A 27,205-nucleotide genomic window follows, 5' to 3' on the forward strand; every position below is an offset into this window, starting at 1 on the left:
CAGTCTAAAGAGCAAAAGAGGAGGAGGTGGGAATTCTGCAGCTTGACTGGCAGGAGCAGGAAATCCTCTCCACGGAGAGGATAGAGACCAGTAGGACACACTGCCTTTTTTTTTTTTAAAAAAAAAAGTACACCCTGAAGAGCCCTGTTGTGACTATGGTAAGAAAGGCCCATTGGTACGGTCTTGTGTCTGACAAATGCTTCGAGAAAAGTAACACAAAGGTGTTAACAGAAGTATTTATTAAATAAATGGAACAAGAGAGGAAGTTCATCCACCCAAAAGAGCACAGGCACAAAAGTTGCTCACGTACACTGTAGAAGCAGAAAGCCATTATAGTCTTTGTTTGTTTGTTTTTAATTTTAAGATAACTGTGCTTATCTGTACACCACAGTGTGACCTGTTTCATGTTTTGCAGAAAACTTGCTCAATCAGGCGAGTGTGCAATTTCATAGTTATTACAATATATCCCCTTAATAAACAGCTGAAAGAAGCAATTTCTTTAAAAGATCACAAAGCAGGGCATGCTAGAGGAACACAAAGAACGCCTCTGAATTTCAACATTACCATACATAAATGGAACAAACTCAACCTATTCATCACAGTTGAAGAAGGGAAAAGAACTCAAGGGCAATTAACACTTTCACTAGGATTTAGCCATTTAAAACCAACAACTAATATGCAAAAATTCAAATGTCAAAGAAACAGGAGCTTGCTGGTTGTTGAGTTACTGAAACGTATTTCTAACTCATGTTTCCAAAGGGTACAAAGAACAAAATCTAGGAAACTGTTCAGGGTGCAGATTTAATTTTTATCTTCAAGGAATGCAGGTTTCTATTTCTATGCCTTTGACATGAAAGAACAATGTATATGGGAACACACAGTGCAAAATTAAGGTTTCAAGACCAAGTTTTAACTGTTTAAATGCTTCCTATGTAAAGGCTGTACACTTTGAAATTTGAAAAAGCACCACCAATTTATCACAATTCGTAAAAGGATAAAAGATGTAATCACTTTCCCCTCAGAGTTCTTAGCAAACTACTACTAGGAGAACTTGCCTCCTCCAGAATTGAGTGTAGGGTAACGTGCACAATCTGTTTTACTGTCAGCTTATGTTTCTCTCTCAGCACAGCAGTACTAGCTCTGCTATGATAACCTAACTGGATAAATCTGCGTATTTTACATTTTCATGTATTTTCCTCAGTGCCCGTTCTGTACACTATTAACCTCTGCTGCATGAAATATGTAATTTTCAGATTAAAAAATCTTATCTTCTACACCATGCCTCTGACTGCAATTGCTTAATGGCAAACCCTTGCTCCCCCAAATATTCCTCATTCTTGAAAGCTGAGTTGGTGATCTAAAATCTCACTTCATAATTGTAAATGGTGTGGGTAGGTAGAATGTAAGAGCATCTGGTTCATTAAGTTATCTGGTTAAGGAATATTCAGTATAAAAGAAGTAGGAAACAAAGGAACACAGACACACAAACACTGTGGGCAACCAGTAAGAGAGAATAATGAAGACCAGAAGGCTTCAGCCACTGACTGATGAGCCATTAAAGGAACTGCTCTGGTATAGCCTTGAGGAGAGTCAATCTGAACTTTGATCAATCAAGGGGGAAAATCATTATCTGAGAGGGCTTGCAGCACTGTGCAAAACTTTACATAAAAAAGGGACAGCAAAACTTACTACTTCAGCAGGGAGAGACAAGAATCAGGGTGAATCGGGCGGACCGAATGTAAGAAGAGGCAGAGGATGGGGCTGCTGGTCAGTACACTTGTCTAGTTGAGCACCTGTTCACAGCAGTCCATACTATCTTCTTATAAAGCATCTTCTTAATGTAAACTATACAGAAAAATGAAGACATCTACAAGATGTATTGCTTTAATACTGTAAATTCATAGATCAAAACCCAAAATCACTTAAGAAACCAACTTAAGAAATAATTGTCTTCTCGTTGCACACATCTAATGGAATTCTACTAAACTGAGATTCAGGACCCAATCTTTAATCATTACTACAGTCTGCACCACCAGTGACGGTATGATGAGTACATTACATTGAAAAAAAGTTTAATTGGCCACAGTCATTCTTATGTTGAAAAGAACCTGCTTCCATCCATAATTCGTACAGTCAGCAAATGGCACCAAATGTATGTAAAGGCTAAACATATTCAATGTTCATCTTTAAAAATTATAATGAGAAAGGTAAATTCTATGCAAAATCATGCAGGCTTTCCACATCATGGCTGGTATCAGCCAACCACGCTAAGCATTTAAATACTTTCAGTTAATGTTGGAGTGCGTATTTCCCCTGCCATTACTGAACTTCTGGTTTGTTACTGATTTCTCCTTTCAGTTACCGTTCTCTGTTTTTATCAGTTCTTTGATGATGTGTAAGACCTTGTCATCTAGGAAAGAAAACACAGTGAGTGGAAAAGAGCGAGCTCAGAAATTGATTCTCAAAACCCAAGAAAGTCAGAAGACAAGTCTAGCTCTCAGCAACTTAGAATCTTAACGTTTTAGGCTATGCCCGACTCTGAAGCAAGACAAGTGATTTGCGATTTGCAAATTCTGATTTTGTCATCAGAAAGTTTATAAAATTACTCAATGAGCTGCTTGTAGCCATTTCAGTATTTCACAAAAGAGACTAAATGATGGCTTAACGACAGACACATTACCATATGGGAACTCCCTTTCTTCCACCACACTTACAATACGATTTTGAGCATTTCAGTGTTCAAAGTTTAAATCGTGCTCCTCTATCTCTTACTTTGGGGGCCAACACACCGTTCCCCATCATTAACCTAAATTGTGAGACAAAGTGCCCTTGTACACTTAAAATTCACCTGTGCCTGAGGTTCACCACACACAATCTCCCCCTTGTTTTGAGACGCAAGCCTCACCATTACTACCACTACCTTGAATGTTGTTATCAGAGGTTATCTTTAAAACAGAAGTTGTGCAGATCTTCATACACCTCAGGTGAGCCACGTAATATACGTAGGATGAGTAATGACTTTCTGAATGTCTCTCAAGACAATGGAACGATCTTCAAGTCATACTAATCCTATTGGGTGAGGATGCAGTGTACTAATGCTTCCTCAGATTTTACACAAGGTCCATTTAACAAAGAGTAATGTCAGCAATGCAGTAATATAGTTACCTTCAAGTGACATTTTGGGATTTTCAAGCTTTTTCTTTAAAACAGACTCAATGAGAACTCTCAGCTGTTTGAAAATTACTGCTATCTTTACAGGAGCCTATAAAAAACAGAAGACAAACACCTGTATTACTCAAACATTTTATACCAAAATATAGATTAAAAGATTACCTTACATATAAATAGAAGTTTCTAACAAGATTTCTGCAAACATGACACATATAGATAATTTTAAGCATATGGATGGTGTACTCATTAAAAGACTGGGCTTACATTATGCCCTCTTATCTTCAGGCACCTGTTGTTTGTGCCATCACAGCCTAAAGAACAGCAGCTCAGAAGGGTAGCTCAGAACGGTAACTCTGTTTCCACACATACCATGAACAATCAGCATACGGTGAAATTATTAATTTACTGATATCCTACTTACTCTAATTGCTTTTTACCAAGGTATTAGAACCACAAAAGGTAGTTATCACTCCAACACACCTGAAAATGGATCCAGCCATCAACTGTCAGGAGACGCTCCCGATGCTGGACTTCTATATCCCCACCAAAAAGCAAAATGGGAAAGGGGGATATTAAAGTAGTCTCTCTCAAATACACTTTGGTGTACCTCACCTGCATATAAACAAACACAAGCATTAACAATATCAGAAAACCCCAAACCACATAAAACCTGTAAGATCAAATTTGATTGCTACTTTTAAATGCAAAAAATAACACTTTTTTTCCTTTTAAAAGCCAATTAAAACCAGTCATTGTACACAGAACAACCAATGGCAATTTGATTGCCCTACACTACATAAAATACATCACAGACAGGCTTACATGCTACCAGGAAATGAGCTGAAGCCACAATTTTCTTGTTAAAATTCAAATAAAGATGATGTTAGCTTAGTGCTGTTTAGAGAAGAGACATCAAAATTAATAAGCCTACTGAAGTAAAAGGCAGGTAAAACTATCTCATTACACATTCTTCTCAGCAGCAGCAGGTTTGTCAATCTATCTATATCCATAAATGCCCAGGCATACATGCATAAATGTGGGCACATGTGTAGACACATACACACAGTAAACTAAGGGGCTCAGCATATGCTACTTCTGGCTCTGGAGCCTCTCACAGACAAAGATGGAATGGGATGGGAAGGAGCTGTAGTGGGAAGAAAGGAAACCCTTCACACAGAATTGCAGGCTTTGTTTGTTCCACTGTTCATGGAATAACTTACCTACCTTAGCTGCTGTCTTGCCCTTACACTACAAGGTTCTTGGAGGCAGGAAGTATTTTCAGCTCTCCAAAAAATACTGCTACCAATGTCTAATGTAATTTCACACTTCTCTACAGTAAAGTTGGCCATTAAGCAACTGCTGCCAAGGTTTTGTGGTACCAGAACTGTAACTAAATATAAACACTTGAATATAGCAAACAGCTGACAAAATTTTCACTTGTGAGGGGGAAGAAAGTGACAGGAGAAAAAAAAATGCAATTCACTTAGGAAGTTCAACAGTCCATTACAGAATTGGCTATTTCATTTTAAGTTATTGCTAGGGATATGTGAGGCCTGTACCAAGTTTCAAAACTGTAGAGTCTGCTTAGAACAGTAAAAAAGAACCACACTTGGAAGTGTTTCTACTACTCACTACTGCTTAAAGTGATCACATTAAAATCAACAGCATTGTATTTAAAAAGTCAATAATACTATTGAGTTTAAGGACACACAGAAAGGTACTTCAATTTATAGCTACCAGCTTCACTATGAACAGATTTGCTCATGATGTTCAGCCTTAACTTCTTTGTCTTCAGCACTCAGTTGACTCATTTTTATTGTCTTTAGGATCACTAGATGATGAAGACTTTTAAGATATTTTTGTTATGGTTTAACCCCAGCTGGCAACTAAGCACCACACAGCTGCTCGTGAGTGCGGGGAGAGAGAATGGGAAAAGTAAAAGTGAGAAAAATCATGGGTTGAGATAAAGTCAGTTTAATAGGTAAAGCAAAAGCTGTGTACACGCAAGTAAAGCAAACCAAGGAATTTATTCACCACTTCCCATCAGCAGGCAGGTGTTTAGCTGTCTGCAGGAAAGCAGGGCTCCATCACGCACAACGGCTGCTGAGGAAGACAAACGCCATCGCTCTGAACATCCCCGCCTTTCTCCTCCTTCCCACAGCTTTATACACTGAGCATGACATCACATGGTATGGGATATCCCTTTGGTCAGTTGGGGTCAGCTGTCCCAGCTCTGTCCCCTCCGAACTTCTTGTGCACTCCCCGCCTCCTCGCTGGTGGGGTGGGGTGAGGAGCAGAAACGGCCCTGACTCTGTGTACTCACCACTCAGTAATAACGAAAACATCTCTGCACTATCAACAGTTTTCAGCACAAATCCAAAACACAGCCCCATACTAGCTACCACAAAGAAAATTAACTCTATGTCAGCCAAAACCAGCACAACTTTACACTGGTGTACATTATTTAACATTAGAGGCATAACTCCACCCTTACACAAACTACCAGCTACATTCACTATTTCCACTTACCTTCTCTTGGTAAAGGAGCCATCCATACGTCTGCAAGTCTCGATTTACAGAGGAGGGATGCACTTGTGCTTTACCCTGAGCAGTTTCTACCATGCAAGCCAGCTTCTCTGTAACATCCACAGACTTTGTATATATTATTTTTCCTATGTTGTCATACAGCCCTGCAGTCAACACAGCTTTAAGAAGTGCTATTTCATGAAGAGAAAGGGACTGTGTGGCTCCATTTCCATCCCATCCACATTGCGTTGTAGGTGCTGTGAACCCTGCTGCTCTGACTACCCTTATGAGCTCTTGCTTCACATCCTGAAATTAGTAAAGTATTAGTAAAACTTTAAAATCTTTAAAAAGGTACGTACTCCACTCCATCAGCGGGCAATGACACTCCAACCCAAATACTCATGCTCTCCAAGGGAAAAATCTTTTACTAGAAAAATATTTGTATTTCCTGCAACCACTTTGGAATACTGGCTGCTTCTATGAGCAAAACGTTATCTGGAATATAGGATTAGATATATGGTACTATATATACCGCAAATACTAAACCTCTCACCTGTAGTTAAAATAAAAAGATACATTTGCATCAAAGATCCACTGCTGCTTAGGAGAGCTCAGCCACTCAAATTAAATAGGAAACACCCATTAAAACATTTTCCCACCAAAAATAAAAGGCCATTTACATAAGTTTGTGGCTCATCTTTCCAACTAACTGTTAAACAGATCTGTTCTTCGATATAAAGAATGGTACAATCTAAGTATTTTAATTCCTAAGTTTTGATTCTCTGGTGGAAGTAAGGACTAGCTTCTCCAATGGCAGCGACTGCAAAGATGTGTAGCAACAAAATGTGTGTATCAAAACTCAAATGTAGGTACAGCTACCTCAGTTGAGGGTGCGCATTTCACTAGTGTTACACTTGTTTTTGTCTTGTCTGAACAGTAATTGTGATATATCACCTCTTTAAAAAGGGCGTGACATTTTCAGAGGGAAATTTTAATAAATAACTTTTGAGTGCAGAGCATAATTATTTGGTTTACCTCCAGAGTTAACAGTGAAGTCCTATTGAGGAAATTCCTTCTGCAGTAAGTCATTTCAGCACGATATCCCCCTTCTTGTCGAGCCCTTTTCCACCTAAGGAAGAAATCCCCTCTTATTACAGCAAAAAGAATCACATCAGGAATGTAACAATATTAAAGTGGTAATAAGTTAAAAGGCAATACTGTGTTTTGGTCAGCATTCTCCACTCAAAACTAGAATTAGGCAGCATAAATGAAAATGAATGCTGCTGGTCTAGAAGCATTCCAGAAAACATGCCTGTAACATAAATTTAACAGATACTAACAAAAATACAAGGTAATTTTCTCTCTCTCAAAAAAAAAAAAAATCACACACTTCTGTCTATCTTGACAGTTGAAACAAAATTCTGGTGCAGTTTTTGAAACTTAGTGATAATATTCTAAAAAGAAAAACTATGTTTGTCATTTTATAATAGATACATTTGTACTTTCTTAAAGGTCAGCAAATCACAAACAGCAAACAAGTACTAGATAAACAGCAGGATAAAGAGACACAGTACACATCTGTATGTGAACAAGCATAGTTAAGAGCAGTTAAAGGATGAGATAATAAGCAAGCTATCCTTTTGTGTTACAGTATTTGGCAATCTGAAGAGAAAAACTTCAGGTGCAAGCAATTCAAGAGAAGATACTTACTAAGGATTCTTTACAGAACTGCATTAGTTAAGTTTTATCTGCATCTAGCTGAAAGTACAGGAGAATGATCATTTACCCCAGATAAGCGTTATAGATTGTTATATGGTCTGAAACGGCCATTGCTAGAGTTGATTTTGCAAGATCTGCTTCATCTTTTCGACCAATTGGTGTAGTAAATGGGGATTTTTCTGTCATAACAGCAGCCAGAGTCGCCTGCAATTAGTAAAGTACGCGTTGCTTAAGAGTATTTTATTATAAGTTTACAGGTTTATCATACAAATAGCTTTAAATTTGCTTTTACAGTAATACTTAATGATAGTTTACCTTCTGCCAAGCTTTAAGGAAAACTTATCACCATACGAATTTCCTACATAGAATTCAGCACTTACTTATATTAAAGATATTGCTTACATAGTGCCATATATACACTGATAAAAAAATACTAAATCTCAAAATCCACATTAAGTGGTTTGTCAAATGACAGAGCAACACCAAATACAATACAGTGAAGGTCAGAAGAAACAACTTCTTTTGATTATACCACATTAACAGGAGATATTGAAAGTTAAAATTCTTTGTTCTCTCAGTTTTCAGCAACTACCATACCCATGCTTCCTTCTAATTTGCAGAAAATTAAATGGATTAGGTGAAAGTGTAAACTATGCAAAAATCTTCACATAATAAGTTACTACATCAATTAATTTTCAGTAACTGTACATCACCATGTTCTTGGCATACGAACTGTGAGGTAATCCAGACTGGTCTAAACCACATGTAAGAGGGCTTTTTCTCTAAGTGTCATACTCCCTGGGATCATTAACAGACAGAACTGCAGACCAAGCCCGACTGTCCCCTTTTGAATAGTATCCAGCAGCTTAGAATCATAGAATCATTTAGGTTGGAAAAGACTTTTAAGATCATTGAGTCCAACTGTAAAGAACATTTACATTGTTCCTCTCCATGATGTCCAGGTGCCCCCACTTTAAAATAAACATTTTAAGTTTTTGCATCAATCCTTTCAAAATACCATGTTGCAGAAATCCTGTTATTTGTAACAAATTAAGCATTCCTATATATTTTTTTAGAATTTTTTTTTTTTCCTTTACTTACCACAGGATCCAAGCAGCCAAATATAGCACCAAATATAAGCATTTTGCCAATCTTTACATTGACAGGAAGGGCTGCAAGGTGCTGGCCCAATGGAGTCAGCTTGGACTCATTTAACACACAAGCCCCAATCTTCCTCAATAGGTTCATTGCATTACCAATTACTTGCTGCTGGGGTGGGTCTAGTGCTCTGGAAAGAAAATCTTCAGGAGAGCCAAGATTGCACTTCTGTGGAGTAAACAGGCATATATTGCAAGATAAAAAATTATTGTAACAAGCTTTTATAGTAGTTACAAAGGAAAATGAAAAACTGTTCTTGCAATCAAAAGCCCACATTCCCTGCCCTCTAAACCAGTCTCTTTGTTCCCAGAAAGCGGATGCACCTCACACTAGGTTAACAAAACTTCATTGTCTGGAAGGACTTCATATGACACGACCACTGATCAGAGAAGCATATTACCAATGGTCACAGATGAGCAGGAGACTCTCAAACCTGATGAGATGCAGTTCAACCTGGCACTGATTTGGTAGGTTGTTAGTTTTCCCATGCATATCCTACTCACTCAGGATGGGGAGAGAGGGAATAGAATTGCTTCATTAAGCAGAAATCAGTTTGAAGGTTATTTAATCATCACTCTGAGGTAAACTGGAATAGTATAGTATGCTACTCTCACGCAGCAGCACACTTTAGATTTTCCAACACACAGTATCGAGTTCTCTCCTGCCCTGGTGGGAGAAGGCCCACTAACTACACTTCACTAGGGCTGTCCTAGCAAACGTTTTTAGCTAACAAGGTCAGTAATTCCAAAACCACACAATAGTGTCAAGGTGTAATTTCTCCAAAGGCACATGGAGTATTTTTAGCTAACAAGGTCAGCAATTCTAAAACCAAAACCATACCATAATATGAAGGCATAATTCCTCCAAAGGCACACGCAGTATTTCTGGAACAGAATATTCCATGAAACTTTCAAACCTGCAACATCATAAAAACACAGAATCACAGATATACAACTTAATCTTTCAATTCAACTTGTAAACTAAGGTTTCGCATGCTCATTCTTTGCAAGTGTTCTTTTGAGGGCAAGGTGGGGGAGTGGCACGTGTTTTAATACATGGGCAAACTGTTCAACTGAATTAAGGCATGTATGGTAGCCTGGAAAGCAACGGTTTTAGTGAAGGAGAGGGAAAGGCAGTAAGACCTCAATTTTCAAAATGAACTCTTGAAATGTGTAGGTCTCAAACTGGAAGTCTTGCATGTGTCTAAAATGCACACTTCATTAGTTATTTCAATATACTTTTAACTTAACTGTTTCTCAGTTGAAGCTTGCTTCAGACTTTCAGACAAACAAGAAAAAGGTTATTCCACTGCAGTAACAGAAACTAATTCTGCAGTACTGTATAATCTGGTGTTTTCCCCATCTCTTATCCGTAGAGACACCACTTCAGAATCATAGAATCATAGAATGGTTAGGGTTGGAAGGGACCTCAAAGATCATCTAGTTCCAACCCCCCTGCCATGGGCAAACATACGGATTTGTCTGACAAAAAATTCAAAGTTCAAGAGGTAAAGTTTGTATATATTTGATGGAGGGCGGTAGACGTTATAAAAACAAAATCATCTTCTACAATTCTATGGTACTGCACTTTTCCTTTAATAATGAACTTTTTTTTTCAAAATACTTAGATTATAGAGATATCAAGAATAAAATTATGTTCTTTTAAAAACTGTGAAACAAAAAGTCTATTACAACACTTACATGATATTTGAATTCTGGATTTTTTTACAGTTTAACCTTTCCAGCTTGCAGTAATTAAAGTGAATTTCAACAAGATTTCTCATTTTCGCCCAGGAAAAAAGGCAGAGATATTTACATGATTTACAAAATCTTGCCAACTAAGTTTACAGTACCTGTCTCTTGTGTACATTCGGAAGCAGAATCCATCCCTAACACGCCCAGCTCTTCCTTGTCGCTGCAGAGCACTAGCTCTACTGACAAATGTCTCTTCCAGGGAACTCATCTGACTACTTTCGTGATACCTTAAAAATGGTAAAGCAAGTGCGTATTTAGCTCTCAGAATTAAAATTTTGATGTATACTTAACTTACATACCAGCATATTGATAATATATCGAAATAGTATTTATTTGAAAATATTTTATTTACTTTTGAAAACAAAGCATACCTGCGGCAAATGTACATCATAGAACTCTGGATACAACTCACCAATGAAAGTGTAAAAATTGGAAAAAGAAAGAGTTATTGTGTTATTTCATCTTCCTGGCAATTCAGAACTGGTCTAACACACTCTGCAGGGCTTTTCACACTTAAAACGGACAAAAAAATAACTTCTAAAAACTGAGATAGTGTAAGAGAGATGTACTTTATTTTTGAACCAGTACTTAATCATGATTCTCCATATCTATGAACAACTCCCCTTGTTGTTCTCCACACCATTTGAAAATCCAAAGATTCATCCCAAACTTGTACCTAAACTGCAAATTGTTCAATGAGGTCAGCACATTTTTTGGTCCAGAACTGTAGTTTAATAAGGATACTACAAAATTCTTGCAGTACTAACCTCCAAATATTTACAGTAATCACAGTATGATTGATGAAAATCAAACTCTCACCTATTTTCTTTTGTTCTCCCAGTATCAATTACAAAGACGACGTCCGGTATTGTAATACCTGTCTCTGCTATATTGGTTGCCAAAACAATCTGAAAAGAATTAACATCACATAAATAACATAATTATGGAATGTCTGTCTAACACTTTTCATCCTTCTAATCAATATTATAGAATATGTTTGGTTCAATTTTTTTTACCCAAAAATGTTCCTTTAAATAAAGCATTAAAAGCTACAAGACTTGGTAAAGGGTTTAGTCTTCCCCAACTACTGAGGAATCAAAAGTTTCACATTCACTTTTTGTTTTATAATCCATCAAAATTACCGGCTAGTACCCGCCAAAATTGGTCAGCTTTCAATTAAGTAGTTCAGCATTAAGTAAAATACTATTTCCTAGATAAAGCTATAGTTACTGATTAACAATAGCTAAAACACAGGAAAGGTTAACAATTACAGAAGATCTTAGAAAAATACGAGGTTAAAATTTTTATATGATTACTGTCAAGGTTTTCACAACATGCTAGTTTCTATCTTTTACAGAGCATCAAATTAGAAGAATTGTTTCTTTGCAGTGAGAAAATTCCAGCAACAACTGGTTGTTGCATAATTCTGTATGACTTGATTTTAAAACAATTCAGAGTTGCACTCACGGAAAGTTTCTGCTTTCAGTGGTGAACTTTGCCTTTCTAAACATATCGTACCTTTCTAATACCAAGGGGAGGTATTGTAAATGCAGCTGCTTGATCTTGAGTTGAAAGAACAGAATGCAAAGCTATCAACCTGTGCCTACAACAAGAAATTACACTAATCAATATACACTTATCAAATGAAGATACAGTAAAAAAATGAGACCATAATGATGACAACGGTTTGGAGAAAGCAACTAGAATGGACACTTAAAAGAGTAAAACTTTGCTATGATTAGGTGTGAAAGTTTGCTTCAGTGTTTTATCACAGTGTCAAGAAAAGATAACACCATTAGTTCATCAGGCTGTTCTTCTTTCTAGTAGTAACACAAGAAAAAAACTACTACTGTAGAATTCTAAATTTACATCAAGCAAAAGAGAGAACTAGGTGTCCATGAACCAGAGTTCTTCATATTGTGCTTCCAAGACAAAAGCTATTATGAACACTTGGCACGGAACTATAAACACATGCAACTTTCAGCCTGAGTAACAAAAGCCTTCAGATATGAGACAGCCACAGAGATTTGAAGTTTCATAGAATGGTTTGGGTTGGAAGGGGGCCTTAAATATCACCTGGTTCCAACTGCCCCGTCATGGCCAGGGACATCTTCCCCTAGATCAGGTCTCTCAAAGCCTCATCCAACCTGGTCTTGAACACTTCCAGGGATGGGGCATCCACAACTTCTCTGGACAATCTGTTCCAGTGCCTCACCACCCTCAGAGTGAAGAATTTCTCCCTTAGATCTAATCTGAATTTACCCTCTCTCAGTTTAAAGCCATTGCCCCTTATGCTATCACTTCTCTTGTAGACCTTGACACTCACTCCTTCTATGAATCTTTAGAATTTGACTGCAAATGTTCTTTTTATGCCAACATGTTGCTAACTTTTAGCTACCCACCAAATAAATTTCAAAACTATCTGTCACTACAACCATATGCCATTTCTTGTTAGATTACTGGATCTCTTCTCAGGAAGTAGTCCTTACTTCCATGTAAACAGTAAGCCAGAGAAAGTAATATTCCAGATATGGCAGCTTCCATACCCTGAGAAGTGGAAAAGAAGTACTCAAGTGCTTTGTGATTAAGTAAGTTTGCTGAAAAAAAAAATTAAAAAATTAAAAAAGTTATTACAGTAACAATCCTAAGCACCTGTCACTTTTGTATCATTTTTAGATAATAAAAGTACATTTGTCGCACAAACAGCCCAGAGGTATAACTCAGTTTCCTTTTTCGAGAATAGCAGACCTTAAAACCCAAACATATTTAACTTAATATTCATTAAGTTAAACTATTAACTGTATAGAAAACATCTGCATTACCTGTCACGTAAGTTAAATCTCCTGTCAGTTGAAATGAGATCATACAGCTGTTGGATATGGGCAAGGCCTGGTAAAAAGATCAGCACAGCACCCTCAATGTTCTTGAACTGGGGACTTCTATCTGGAAAGTTACAGTACAGGCACATAGTAAAAACAAACACGCACTTGCAAATAGTTTCACTTGAGAACAGGAACTAATTCTGGGCCCTGTGGTAAACGATTTTTAGAATGTTTAATGTAAGAATGAAGTCAAGTACTTCCCTATCAGTAGAAAGCACTGGAAAAATAAGTCCAAAGGACAGCCTCAACTATATAAAATTCTTAAGAAGTAGACTGTACCTAAGTATGCAAGCAATTCCAAAATAAGTTCAAGATTGATCTTGTAAGGGTTCATATAGAAGACAGCCTGCTGTGTACGACTGCTATACTTCGCATAGTAAGGCGCCAAATCGATACCAGATCCAGACTGGATTGGGACATACTCCTAAAATGGAAGAGCAGGAAAAAAATCATATTCTGTGGTTTTTGTTCATTTAAGTTCCTTAAAACAGAGATTGAGATAAGAGACATTTAATTGACTAACTTTCCACCAAAATCAGCAAGTGTGGGAGACAGAATTTCCTTGAGACCGTGGGACACAAAAATAGAAGTGTGTGAGAACTGTAAACAACGTGTAACAGAACAGATGTGCAGGGCACGGGATTGAGAAAAGTGTTCTTGGAAAAGCAGCCTTGGAAAGAAGAACAGAAAACGTTCTTATGGTAAACAAGGACTGGGACCAAATGCGGGAGGGGCGTTTGTCACATGTATGTAAGATTGCCAGCTTGGCTCAATAAACGATTTTGCCTGTGCTTTCACCTGGAGCACTCAGCAGGATCCGTGCCTTACTCCTCCACAAGCAAGTTACACTAAATCACAGTCAACTGCAGAGCCTGTGTATAGGAATCTACTAATGTTAAATGACATCCCATATAAAAAAAAAAAAGTAAAAATTCAAGTCTGTGCAAGCAGTACTATACAGTCTGTTTTACAAATGAAAAAAGTTCCCAGGTCCATATCTGGCATCCAGTTTGTATCAACTCAAAATAGGATAATAGGGTGGCTACTATTCTTTCAAAACTCCTGGTCTGGGGTATACAAAAAACAGTCTTCTGTTTCTCCTCTGCCTCACCTCTCCCTTCTCAACTAACGGTTGCAATGAAAGCCAAGAGTGAATTAGGTGGCATCTCCTGCAGTGCTCTGGAGCAGGAGGAAAGTGGAAGGAAGGGAGAGTTAACAAAACATACAGACGTTTCAACTGTTCATAAACATCATACAGATACGTACTTAGCATAAGGATGCTATGTTAAGTGGGCATCATTGTCAGTTATTTCATTGGTAATCTACACACTTAAAGAAGCTTGCCATCACATACCCTTCTGTACTGAAGGTGCAACAGAAACAAACCACAAAGATAGAGGAGCACTCAGGAGAGCACTCGGGCTTCAACTAAAGAATGCTGTTGTGATGTAGGGTTTAAGTACAACTCCAGGGGGGAAAAAAATAAAAATAAAATCAGCAGAGCTCACGAGACCATATTTTTCAACATATGCGTCAGTGTTCAGTCACACCAAGCTAAATGGTCATGTGGAGATTTTGAGAGAGTAAGCCAGGACAGGTTATCTACCCAGAATATGTCCAGATGAACAGCCTAAGCTGCCTAAAAAATCAGATAGCATTCATATACTCTTCCCTTCAAGAATTTTGATCCAAAAGCACATACAGCTGCCACTGCAGAGTATCTACAGGATGGATTAACCACAGCCTGTTAAACCAAAAAGCTCTATACAATAATTTCGTGTAGATTATCTCATCTGGCATGCCAAGTTGGAGGATCTTAAAGAATTTTTCAGCTAAGAAGAATATGACCTTGCCTCTTCTGTTCTTTGGTTCACTACTTATGAGAATTCTTTGGGAGGAAAAACTTAAACGTCTTCCTCTGCTGCTGCTTAGATATCTAGAGCTAGGAATCTGTGCAAGAAAACTCCATGTCAAATATAGCAAAATCAAGGCAGCTATAAAGAAGTTGGAGAGACAAACATAACGGTGCAGCGTTAACAAATATTTGATTTCCACTGTAGGACTGCCATTGTGTCTGTCTTTTATCAACTGAAAGAGTATTTCATATCAGACACTCCAATCACATTTAATAAGAGGAACTAAAATCACAAAATAATAATTTAAAAAAAAAAAAATTCCAAGCCAAAACTAGAAATGCCTATTTTACCTGATACTTTGTAGTACCTCCTCCTTTGCTAGTAACATTTATTGTTACTTCCTCCTCCTCCTCCAAGAACTTCTGACAATATTCTGAGTCTTTCTCCAGAACATAGCCAGTTGCTTCAATTACATCTTCAACATGGAAAATCTTTAGTGAAAATTCACAGAAGAAATACAAGATATGTCAAAAACTAATCAGCACCTTTTTCATTTTTTGAAATTTATATACAAAGCTGAACAGGGCATGCCTTTCTCTTTTAATGTTGCAATAGATCTCGCAAATTTCAACTTAGTCTTTCTTATGATTTCTGAAAACCTAAACTTAAGAGCCACAATGAGTTTACCAATGGGCCTCTCCACATAATCGCTAACATTACCTTTACTATAGCCTACGTAACACGCAAGAGAAACACACATAAGAGTGTAACACCAAAGTTGCATGGGGGGTGTGGAGAATTCTTTAATGCTTGCCTTTCTACCTAGGTTGAATAGAGAAAAATCAAACTGTCACTGAAAGACTGATCTTAATCAATAGTAAATCCATCAGAAAAAATAGTACAATCCTGTATTTCAAAGCAGTAAAGCTATTTTATATTTGCAAAAAGGAAAAGGTTTACAAGTCCTTGAAACCCATGCTTAAGATACATATTTTCAGTATGAGAAAAGAGATATAGGTGTATTTCCTATAGATGCTAACCAGGCCAACACTACACCTGCATACAAAGTGTCTTGTATAATCAAAGAAACATTTACCTACCTCAACAGGGTAACTCCTCCCTGAGATCCTTAAAATGGGGCAGTGTGAGAAATAGCTGGAAAACTTTTCACTGTCTACAGTAGCACTCATTAAAATGAGATGCAGGTCTGAACGCTTGTGCAGTATCTCCTTTAGAATAACCAGCAAGAAATCAGACTGGACACTTCTTTCATGTACCTAGAATTAGAAAAACATATCTATAGCAAGTCTTTATTACAAGTCAAGGCCTGAAATAACTATAGTTTCTGCAGAATAATAAGAGCTGATAACCTCATCTACAATAACATGAGATATACTTGAAAGAAGACCATCTTCTTGAAGTTTCCGAAGCAGGACACCTGTTGTACAGTACAGCAGTCTGGTGGCTTCTCCTGTTCTTGATTCCATACGAATCTGATACCCACACAGGGAATTCTTTAAAAAAAAACAAAACAAAACTATAGGAGTAACTTAAAATAGTACAAAGGCTAGAGATACTCAAAACGAAGTGAAATTTAAAGACTGTTAGATTTAGACACTGCACAAGTTGCTAATTAAAGAGTATGGTGAATGACTGCCACACAGTTTTTAATACACACACTTTCCTTTTCTTGTTAAGAAAGGGAAAATGCACTGAAGTTTACAACTAAGTTTCTCCACAGTAGCAAAGAGCTGGTAAACTCATTGTTCTTTACAAGGTTCCTCAGAGTCCCCAGACAAAAATACTTCTGCACAAAGACACTACTGTAAAATACACGGGACCTCGGTGTTCATCAAATAGCAGAGTAAGTTACGTTGGAAGAGGCCTCTCAAAGGCAGATTAGATTGCTCAGACCCTTATTCAGGGGAGTTTTCTCCACCCCTAATGACAGAGATGCCACAGTCTCCAGGCTATCTGCTCCAAAGTTTGACTATCCTCATTATGAAACACTCTTGCTCTTAATCACCTTCTAAAGATTTTAGAAATCATACATGGATATCCAGAGGTTCACAGGTGACAATTTGGAAAGAAACAGCTGACATACCAAGAAGTCCTTTTCAAGAGAAAGCAACATCTAACGATCTGGTTGTGTAAGAAATAATGTTTTCACTTTATACCAACAATTGAGCCCTCCTGTATCGGACAAAGACTAGAAAAAGGAATTCAGGCACATCTTACTTTTCCTCCTGGTCCTGATTCACAGCCCAGCTCTTCACAAACCCTGGTTGCCAGACTCACTGCTGAGATTCTTCGGGGTTGTGTGCAAACAATATTACATTTTTTTGATCCTTCATCCAGCAACAAGTCTTCTAACAAGAAATGAGGCACCTGGGTACTCTTCCCACTGCCTGTTTCACCAGCCACAACAACTACTCGATGTTTTTTAAGAGTTTCTACAATCGAGTATCTGTGCTTAAACACAGGTAACTCCTGTCTCTCTTTCAGAAGCTTCTGGTATCTGGAGGAACTCTGCAGCTTTTTGAACAAAATCCTTGAAGGTTCCAAATTATCTGTGTCTGAGGTCTCAAGCGAGAGACTGCTGAAGTCCTCATCAGAAACTAAGTTTTCCCAGGAATCTTCAGGACCCTCAGACACTTTTGGTTGGTTTTCGGATTGTAGCTGTTGCTGTTGTTTGAGTTTGTTTAATAATCGAGCAATAAAGTTATCACGAGGTTTGTTAGTTTCCATCTTGTTTTCTTCTTCCTTTTTCTTTTCAATATCCCTCCATTCAAGCCAGACATCTCGGTAGGTGGGAGGCAGTAACTGATGAACTGACTTCATGTGGAAAAAGCAGAAAAACATTACTTTATGTACTACTTAGCAGTAGTAACTGTATTTTTAAATACAGAAACTATGAAAACTGTAATATAAATGTTAACAGTACACTTTATTTTCAACTGGCTTGCATTCTTTACAATACTGAAAGAACAGTTTCTCTATAAAAAAAAATCCTCCCTGTGTGCTGCAACATATATGCATGACTGTAGACAAAAGCAAATCAATACACAATACAAGCAAATAATTTAATGGGAAATACTTCATTAAACTCTTTTTAGAATTTAACTACAGATATTATAAAAAACAAGTATAGAGGCAGATTCCATGTTAAAAACAGTAATATAGGTAAAAATCTTACTTGTCCTTTGGTTAAATGATAGAGTGCCAAAGTAGCAGCTAGATGTTGTGCTTGCATACTATCTTCTGTTACGATTGTAGGACACATTGCCATTACATCATCTGCTGATTTGGTAATCCTGACCCTTAAAGACAAATTCGTACAGGAATGTCTCTTAATTTTTCTTACCTATATAAATAGTACACCTGTTAATGTTTTTGTTTAAAACGTAAGGGTGAAATTCAATTGGAGAAACTAAGCTAAACTAACTTACTATTACTCAATAATGTTTTGTAAATGAAAACAGCCATTAAGTTTGAATAGCAGCAGATTCCAGCAGTGGATTTTCGGTGTTTTTTTTTTTTCTCTTAACAAATGCCTTCGTTTTCTTCAAAACAGAAGTATTTATATATGTACAGCTCTCCATTAAGGTTAGTTGCTTTGCAAGAAGGACTAAATACTTGTTTGTGGGCTTGTAACTATTCAGCATAGATTGAGATGACAGTTAACGATCTACTGAGATGTAAATATCTGTTTAACAAATGTATGCCAGTCAGACCAGCAGTCAAATTTCTCATATTCCTAAGGGGACGGTATATTAGTAGCTTTGCTTAGTTACAAACTTACAGTAGCTTTCATACAAGTTTTTAACTTCCACTTTATTTTAAACAATCCCCAAAGAATTTTTGGTATTCACATGCTTAAACCCAATGATTTAATATATTATTTTGAACAAGAATACCAGAAGTTAATTGTCCAAATTTATCTCATAGGTTTGCTTAAGAACCTTTCATTCAACAGTATAGAATTAAAAATTAATCCCTTCTTTACAGGATGATTCACCAGAATCCGATTTTTGCGATAGTGTCCAGTCTAAGCACTGGTTTTGCCAAGCTATCCAGAGTGAAATACTGCCCTGGTGGACTGAAAAAGAGAGTTTGGGTTAAACGCACTATATTCATATGAATCTGGATCAACGTGACAGGACAGAAGTAGACAGTGTTTTATTTTTAAATAAACCAAAAGGAAAACGTAAAGTTTACAGGAAATACATACCTACATTTCCAATATTTTCCAACTGGAATCTTTTCAAAAGCAGGATTTGGGCTCTTGGGAAAATTCTTCCTGCACCAGTCAATCAAAAATTGTTTCGGAGATTTACCAGTCCAGCTTCGAGCACTATAATCAAAATTTCTTACATCTAGCGGTTCTTTCTTTTTCACTAGAAGAGCAGAAAGACACATTTTAAGTCTCCTAAATTTATTTTACGCTCCTTTGACAGTCAAGAATGTTTTTACCTTTTCTTGAAATGCATTTTTACTAGAGAGCGGTATTTTCTGAAATGTTTTGCAGAAATACCAAAACTCATACACAACAGAAACTCCTGCTTTTCCCACAAAACTATCCAGCAGGAAATTAATTACTATTATTTGGTTTGCCATCTTTGGTCGGCCAATAATTTAAGAACTTTCACTGAAGTGTGGTTATTAGAAAATAATGTAACAGTTTGAAAGTTTACAATGAAAACAGTTTAAAAAGATGAGAGGGTGACAACAGAAACGGTAACTAGCCTCACAACATAAAAAAACGGAAAAAATATTTTAGACATGACAGGATGGCAAAAAAAAAAAGCCTTTCATGTCATTTGCTAAAATGAATACAGATCCCTTAAAGTCAGCTTGGTCAGTGAGGTAGTACACCTGCCTTTCCCACAGTCAGAGCTTGATGACTCTGCACTGCAACGCAATACAACCTAGAAAGACGACAACTAATACTGGAAACTTCTGGTATACTTCAGGCTTGTACTGAGCCATTTCCAACATACCTTTTTCTTCCTTTGCAGCACCATCGGGTTTTTCAAGCAAGCTCAAATTCAAGGTGGTTTCTTGAGGCTGAGGTGAGGGAGTTTTTTTCTTTTCACTTTGTGGTTGGTTTGAAATCTTTATAGCTGGATTAAATACTGGATGTTCTTCAAGTATTGCCATTTCTGTCAGAGAGAGAATACAACTTAAACCCACCAACTGCTGAGCATTTATTCTTTAAAAGCAAAAGAATCAATTACACTAATTCACACTGAGCACTCAAAAACAGAAGCAGTGAAACGTTACTGTCTTTTTCAAATTTGACCCAAGTGGAAAGGATAGATTCAGCAAGGCCTGCAATTCACACAACGGCGTAAAACATTATGAAATCAATTAAACCTGACTCAGAGGCTTACTTGCCTAACACATACGCAGGCCAGAAAATAAAACGCAGGTAATTTGCACAGCTCTACCTTGCTGAATTCTTCTTATTTTCTCCTGTGCTACCTTCTGGCCTTGCTTGTCTTTGTCTTGCTTGGAGATGCTTGCTTGTTCTTTTGCTTCTGAAAGCTTGGCAGCCAGATGTACATACCTCTCGTTCTATTTCAAACAGAACCATTAATTACAAGTGGAATACTGTATGCTCGTCACTTTTTTGTCCTTCACAACAAGTTTACCCTTGGTGTGTAGAGGACAAAGGAAGAACAATTAGTTTTTACATAACTAACAGTCAAAACCTCTCAGAATCTGATCGTTGCTTCCTAATCTTGCTGAGATGTGTTTCAAGAATTTTGCCTTTCCAGCACAATGCATTCAGTATTTTGAGCCCAGTACAAAAAAATAGGAAAGGAAAAACAATTTAGGAAAGGAAAAGGTTCAACACATTTCCCCTTCAGTAGCCTGCAAATGTAAAAATAGATAAAACACACAGATCCACCACTTGCAGATGCACCACACATCAGTTTTTGAAAGACTTCCATGAAGTGTTATTCTGTCTTACTGGATCAAACTTTTCTTCATCTGTCTCTTTCACAGACTCGTTCTTTTCTTCATCACTCTGTTGCTCGGCGTACCGCAAAATCCATTCCTTCATGCTCACTTCTCTCTCTTTCCCCACATTTGTCTCCTAGGAAGAGCAACGAAAATTAAAAGTAATTATAACAGTATGTGAAATCACCAATGCTTTTCTCTGTCAGTATTTGGGAACTATTGCTTAAGATTTTATATATAAACTAAGTTATATGACATGAAATAATTCAAGAAACATGGAGCAAACTTCTTCAACCAGGGTAAACATCTTACAATATACTTACATAGATCTTAACACTTGAATGATTACAACTGCTGTAAGAAAACAAACCACTTCTGCAAGATCTCTTTTCAATTTCTAGGTTTAAGATGCAGTAACCACAGAAATCAAGACACTGCCAGTACACAGACAACCTTAAACCGACACAAGTAGGTAAAGAGTTCCATCTGTAAACAAACAGATCAAACCCATTCCAGGAGAGAATTAAGCTATGCTTTACCACAAAAATGAATGGTGAAGAGTCTTCTAGACTTTGCATGAAAAAAATGTTACCTTCAAACGATCTTCCCACTGACGTTAAAATAATGTGAGTGACAATTTTTAAACGTACTATATTTTCAGAAGTTTTTCACATCAGTGTTGGAAGCCAGTGCAAATTCTGTATTTTAGAAAACTTCATCCTCTCTTCTCCCCAGTAAATACAAACTAATTTCTCAGATTACCTTAGCTTCAGGGCCATTTTCTTTCTTTTTGTTATCTGCTAAGCGAGGTGGAGGTTCACGTTGTGACACAGGAGAACAAAATTTTGCTCTAGGTTTCTGCTGCTGTTCTTCCAACTGCTGGCTAAAACCTTCAGGCAAGGCATCTTCAAAATAAAAAACCCATGTCACAGAACATGTCAATAATAATTACCGAAAATCTTTTAAAGTGTGTTTGAAGCCAACTAGAAGAACATAAGACAAAACCAGCATGCCTGAAATAAAATTAGGCTTTAGCATTTAGATAAGCCAGCATCTGCTTGTTGGACTTCCATAAAATTCTAAGAGCGGGAATAAGAGGTCTACAAGACTTTATACACTAAAAAAAATCCCAGAACCAGTCAGCAGCACATCTAGGAAAGGAACACTGTGATGACTATCGTTCTTAATGAATTAACAACGTATTTAATTAGTACTATGAAGCATTCTCATGTCAAAGCAGGTCCTACTACTCTTCAGTTAAAACTCTAGTCAATTCTCTGTCACCATACTTACCGTCAGGAAGGTTTAAACAAAGCCAGTCAAGTGCAGAGTGAAGATCACCACCATATAAAAGTGTATTCTTCATGGCTTCTTCAATGTGCTCAGTTTTAAAAGTGAATCTTTGCAAAGCCATGTATACATCCTATTCAGAAAACAGACAGAAAATATTAGGATTTAACCTAGCAATCTAATATAGGCTTGTAAACTCCTATTTGCCACATATCAGATAACTGGCATTAAATGGAGGTAAACAACATAAATTAATATACCAGAAGGCTGAGTAGAAAATCCTGTTTTGCATACAGAGCTTACAATATTTTTATTGTAAATATGTACATATATGTTTAAATAAAGCTATATTCCAGCCTCTGTACAGAACGTATTTTCTACTTAAAAAAATAAACCTACAATTTTCCAGCTATATGGAACGAAAAATGTAGGAAACATAAAACAATCAGATTAAGTTCTGTTCCTCCACCCTCTCTGAAGACTCCGATTCGAGTAACCAAATGCACAAAGACATATCTTTCCTAATAAACACACTTGTTGATTCCACTGAGTAATCAGTAACGTAACTACGGGAAAGCACGCTGCAGTGGCTTCTTCTGCATGTGGAAGCGTCATACAACAACATACAAACGACAAAGAAGAAACCACTTAGTCTAAATAAAGAATGGTCAGAGAACACTTTAAACTCTACCTGTAGCTTCTTAGCAGTAAGTCTTTTGGAAATCATTCCTTTGTCATCATTTTGGTTTTTATGGTCATTGATTACATCAATAATCCTTTTCTCCAAATTACCATTTATCATTACCTGCACAAAGAATAACAGTTGATACAAAGCAAAACATTACAAATTTTTATGACATCAATGCTCTTCATGGCTAAGGAAATAATGCAGAAGTCTCTCTGCCATTCAAAGCCCAACTTTTCCAGCTTTCTGTAAGTGCGGTAAACACTTCTGAAGAAAGGGACACTTTTTTTCCATTTACTTTTGCAAGCGATATGCTTTTACTTGAAACATAAGAGTTCATTCTTTATTACAGAGAAGGCCCACTTACATCTTCAAGGAAATTTAGTATGTCAAAGGAAACACTGTGAGGAAATTAAAAAAAAATTACACCAGAAAGAACAAGGCCTTTCTCCTCTGCTCACAAGAAGTGGTATAAAGTAATTTGATCATCAAGACACAATCTTGCACTCTCTTTCCTACCCAGCTTTAAAAGACAGTTTTGGTAAAATAATAATTTTAGCATTTTAACACTTCTAAAAGATGAACCAAGCTTCAGCTGCTACTGAGGTTGTTATATTCTTCCTCTGACAGAAAGAAGAATCCATATGCACAGCAGAAGCCTAAACATAACTCTTAATAGTCCTACATGCAATGTACCGTTTATTACTTTAAAAATGTAGATGTTCTTCTGTCCTGTTAGTTTACCTCTATTTCTTAAAGCACGCTCAAAATCCTGAACATACTAAGTTCAAGACAGTCAATGTCTAATACATGATTGTAGTTTACCTGCATAACATGATACTGAAGAAATATTTACTCAGCTAAAGAGTACTATGAAAACCAAAGTCATTTTACCTAAAGAAGATACTCACCTTAAGAACAGATTTATCTAGATTTGCAGCAGCACTGGAATCTGTTGTTGAACTAAAACTGTAAGTTTTTGGACCTGCAAATTGCAAATAACCATCGATTATATAAGCAGAACATGGAGAACACTGTTTACAGTAGCTAAAGCAGACCCAACATAACACAGGTTAGTTCAAACAAATATTATACTAATTCATCAGAAACGTACAGGTACATGACAACAGTAAGAATAATCAATGGCACAGAAAGGCCTTTGAATAAGGAATAGCAAAGAAGGTTATGACTCTTCGGAGACAAAAAGTAAAATCCCAAGCTGCGCAATGAAAGGAAACAGGACTGACTGCTCACTCTCTCTCAACACTGGAACAAGGACTGCCAAACAGGTAAGCTAATGGTGAGTTCAAAACAAGCAAGACTGTTGAGGTTTTTTTAATTACTAAGTGCATAACTATGCAACAAAACTCAGCCACTAAAGCTGTGGATATTGGACGTTTACCAAGGTCAAAGGGCAGACAGGATAGCTTTGTAGAAAAGAAATCAATCCATTTAGGAGGGCATTGAAAAAACACTGCACACGGCTCACGCAGACCCTAAGCCACAACTGGTGGAGGATGTAAGAGTACCCTACAGCAGTACCACTGCATGTCCAACCTATTCTTACCTAGGTACCTGCTGTTGGCCCCTATCTAGGAGAGGGCACTAGGTTACAGAGGCCTTTGGTCTGATCTGCTATGGTTATCCTTAAATACTTTTCATTTAGCAGCTGTCAGAGAAATACTAATTCACAAAGCTATTTATCATCACCAGAAGGACAACACACAGCTTACTGTTAGATTCCGTTGTTTTCAGCACACACATACTGCTACTGGTGCTTTACAGGCATAAAGAAACTGAGCAAACTCACAGCTTTTACCACCTTGTGAGGCTGCCTGCCACCCCAAAGGCACAGCTACCTCTCAGCTCCTCAGCCTGCCAGCAGGCAGGTTGGACAGCTTGTCTGTGCTGGGCTGCCTGCAGAGAGGCTCTAGGAGAGTCCACTTTTAGAGCAGGATTGGGTAAAGGTAATCGTATTTCAGAAAAAAAAAAAAACACCAACCCTGTCAGCTCTGGTCAGGAGCTACAAAGAGCAGTTAGCACTCACGAGCTAATCACTGTCATTTACTGGTAGGCTGTGAAACTATGCAGTATTTAAACTACACTAACTTTTAACTTACACTGACTTATTTTTCACCACAGCAGACAACCTGGGAGAGAAGCAGGATAGTTTCTGAAGAGGACTGAGCACCATGGTGTTGGAGGAGTAGGAGACACAAGAAATATGTTTAGCAGAGCCCAAATTTGTAAAAGCAGTGTAAATGAATTACTGGTGTTACGTTCAGCGTTAAGAAATACTAGTTGTCTAGTTTAAATCAACAAGTTTTAAATAAAATGAATGGCTCAGAGTCCATTATTTAGCATTAGGATGCCGGGGTATACATTACAGGATATACTGGGTGTTTAGCATTACTAACTTAGCATGAGTACCTAGAGTTGCGGGAGCCTTACATCCGAAGCTGTGAACTTTTACTTAACTATGCTTTCAGCTGATACAGTGCTGTGTTTTGGATTTAGTGTGAGAATAATGTCAATAACACTGATGTTTCGGTTGTTGCTAAATAGTGTTTAACCTAAGTTTAGGACTTTTTCAGTGTTTTAGATATTCTGCTGCTGCCAGGTACACAAGAAGGTCAGCAGAATAATCGTCAGCAGAAGCTGCGACTTGGCAACACAAGAACAGCAAACAGCCTGCCTGAGACAGCGCAATAAACCAATAAAGTGTTAGTAGATCCCAGACCAGAACTCACCATTGGACCAAAAGAGCACGAGGAGCAGCACATAAGGGGTGGGTGCATAGGTGTAAGGGTATAATTGTCCAGGGATTTCTTTGTTCAGGGTCCCCTCCCGGAGGCATCCAGCTTGAGCTGACTCTACTGTTATACTGTCCTATTAAATTATTTATTTTAATAAAACCTGATTCCTGAAAGTCTGCTATGGGAAATCCAGGGTAAAACCTGAAGGATGAGAAACTGCCTGAGAGGAAGGAGTCAAAAGGGACATGTATCAGCTCACTGGAGTCACCTACTGCAACAGGACTCTGGTCCTAGCAGATGAAGTCTTGAGTGGTGCAAATGCTTGGGTAGTGGCTTCTCTTTCAACATCACGAAGTTTATGTTAATGGATTGCAGGACAAGTTGGAACCACAAAAGACCTGGCCATTGTATGATTTGCTTATCGTCTGCCACACCAGGTCCTGTTGACGTTATATCTGAACCACATCTGGCAAAGCTGGTACACTGAAAACAGACATCTTGTAGTGCTACAGAATACTAGTTTTTCAGACTGCACCCAGAACAGCCATCCTTCAGCTCACCCAATACTGCTGAAGTGCCTCTAGACTTTTTTAATAACACAAAACCCCACAAACTCACATTATATTGGCTTTGAGTACATACGGAACAAACAGCTTAAAAAGAAGCTCGTTGCTGGGAAAGTGCCACACCAGTACATCCTCCACAAGAAGTGCCGACAATCAGATCTTTTGTAACTAACTGAACACACCAATGCCAACAAGGCTCATCTGCTCAAGGACACTCCAGGAAGTGACATGGGCTGAAGCCAGGCCCGACCAGCCCCGCGTCAGAAGGACTTAAGGCACCTCTCTCGACGCTCAGTAACGCCAAGCCTTTCAGTAGGCCTTTTCCCGTGACGCCGCGGCCCTCAGGCCCGCCCCCGGGGGCTCCCTAAGGAAGCTGCCCCGCCGTGCGCCCCCTGCCCAGCCAGGGCACCTTCCGGCCGCCGGGGCCCTGCACCCCTCCTCCCCAGGGCGCAGCCGCCCCCGCGCCTCCCTGGTGGGGCCCGCCTCACGCCGCGGGGCCCGGTACCTTGCTTGACACGCGGCTCCTTGGAGGCGGGCGGCGGCCGCGGCGCCGCTCGGCTGCCCGCCTCAGCGGCGGCGGCAGCGCCGGCCTCGGCAGCAGCTCGCGCCCGCGCAGCGGCGGTGGCGGCGGAGGCGGTGTGGGCCGCGCTGCCCGCCCGCTGCTTCTTGTTGCGGCCACCCATGGCAGCCCCGACCCGCTCCACACCGGCCGTCCCCTCAATCCGGGCACCAGCCTCGGCACCGCCCGCCGCGCCCCATTGGCCGGTGCCACCCTCTTGGCACCGCCCTCCGCCTCCCATTGGTCAGCGTCTAAGGGAGCGTGCCTCGCGCCGCCGGGCGTCCCCGGCCTCGCGGAGAGCAGGTTCCGGGGCACG

The 27,205-nt window shown here is 38.5% G+C and overlaps 1 protein-coding gene across 1 annotated transcript; it reads right to left on the bottom strand.

Moving 5' to 3' along the window:
* Positions 1-407: 407 nt before the first annotated feature.
* DHX29 (DExH-box helicase 29) lies at positions 408-27,013 on the bottom strand. Its single transcript, XM_086628791.1, has 27 exons — positions 26,836-27,013; positions 23,920-23,993; positions 23,015-23,128; positions 22,327-22,456; positions 21,796-21,938; positions 21,044-21,169; positions 20,517-20,643; positions 20,067-20,228; positions 19,298-19,463; positions 18,263-18,386; positions 17,305-17,901; positions 16,437-16,580; positions 16,167-16,343; positions 15,417-15,557; positions 13,490-13,634; positions 13,151-13,271; positions 11,847-11,931; positions 11,148-11,236; positions 10,427-10,555; positions 9,415-9,490; positions 8,518-8,742; positions 7,484-7,620; positions 6,733-6,826; positions 5,701-6,003; positions 3,652-3,783; positions 3,166-3,262; positions 408-2,410 (listed from the first exon to the last, which is right to left on the bottom strand). The coding sequence occupies exons 1-27, from the start codon at positions 27,011-27,013 to the stop codon at positions 2,355-2,357; spliced, it is 4,092 nt and encodes a 1,363-aa protein (XP_086484917.1). The 3' UTR covers positions 408-2,354.
* Between the last annotated feature and the right edge of the window lie 192 nt (positions 27,014-27,205).

Source organism: Tauraco erythrolophus, chromosome Z (assembly GCF_009769465.1).
Source record: "Tauraco erythrolophus isolate bTauEry1 chromosome Z, bTauEry1.pri, whole genome shotgun sequence".
Taxonomy (NCBI): Eukaryota; Metazoa; Chordata; class Aves; order Musophagiformes; family Musophagidae; genus Tauraco; species Tauraco erythrolophus.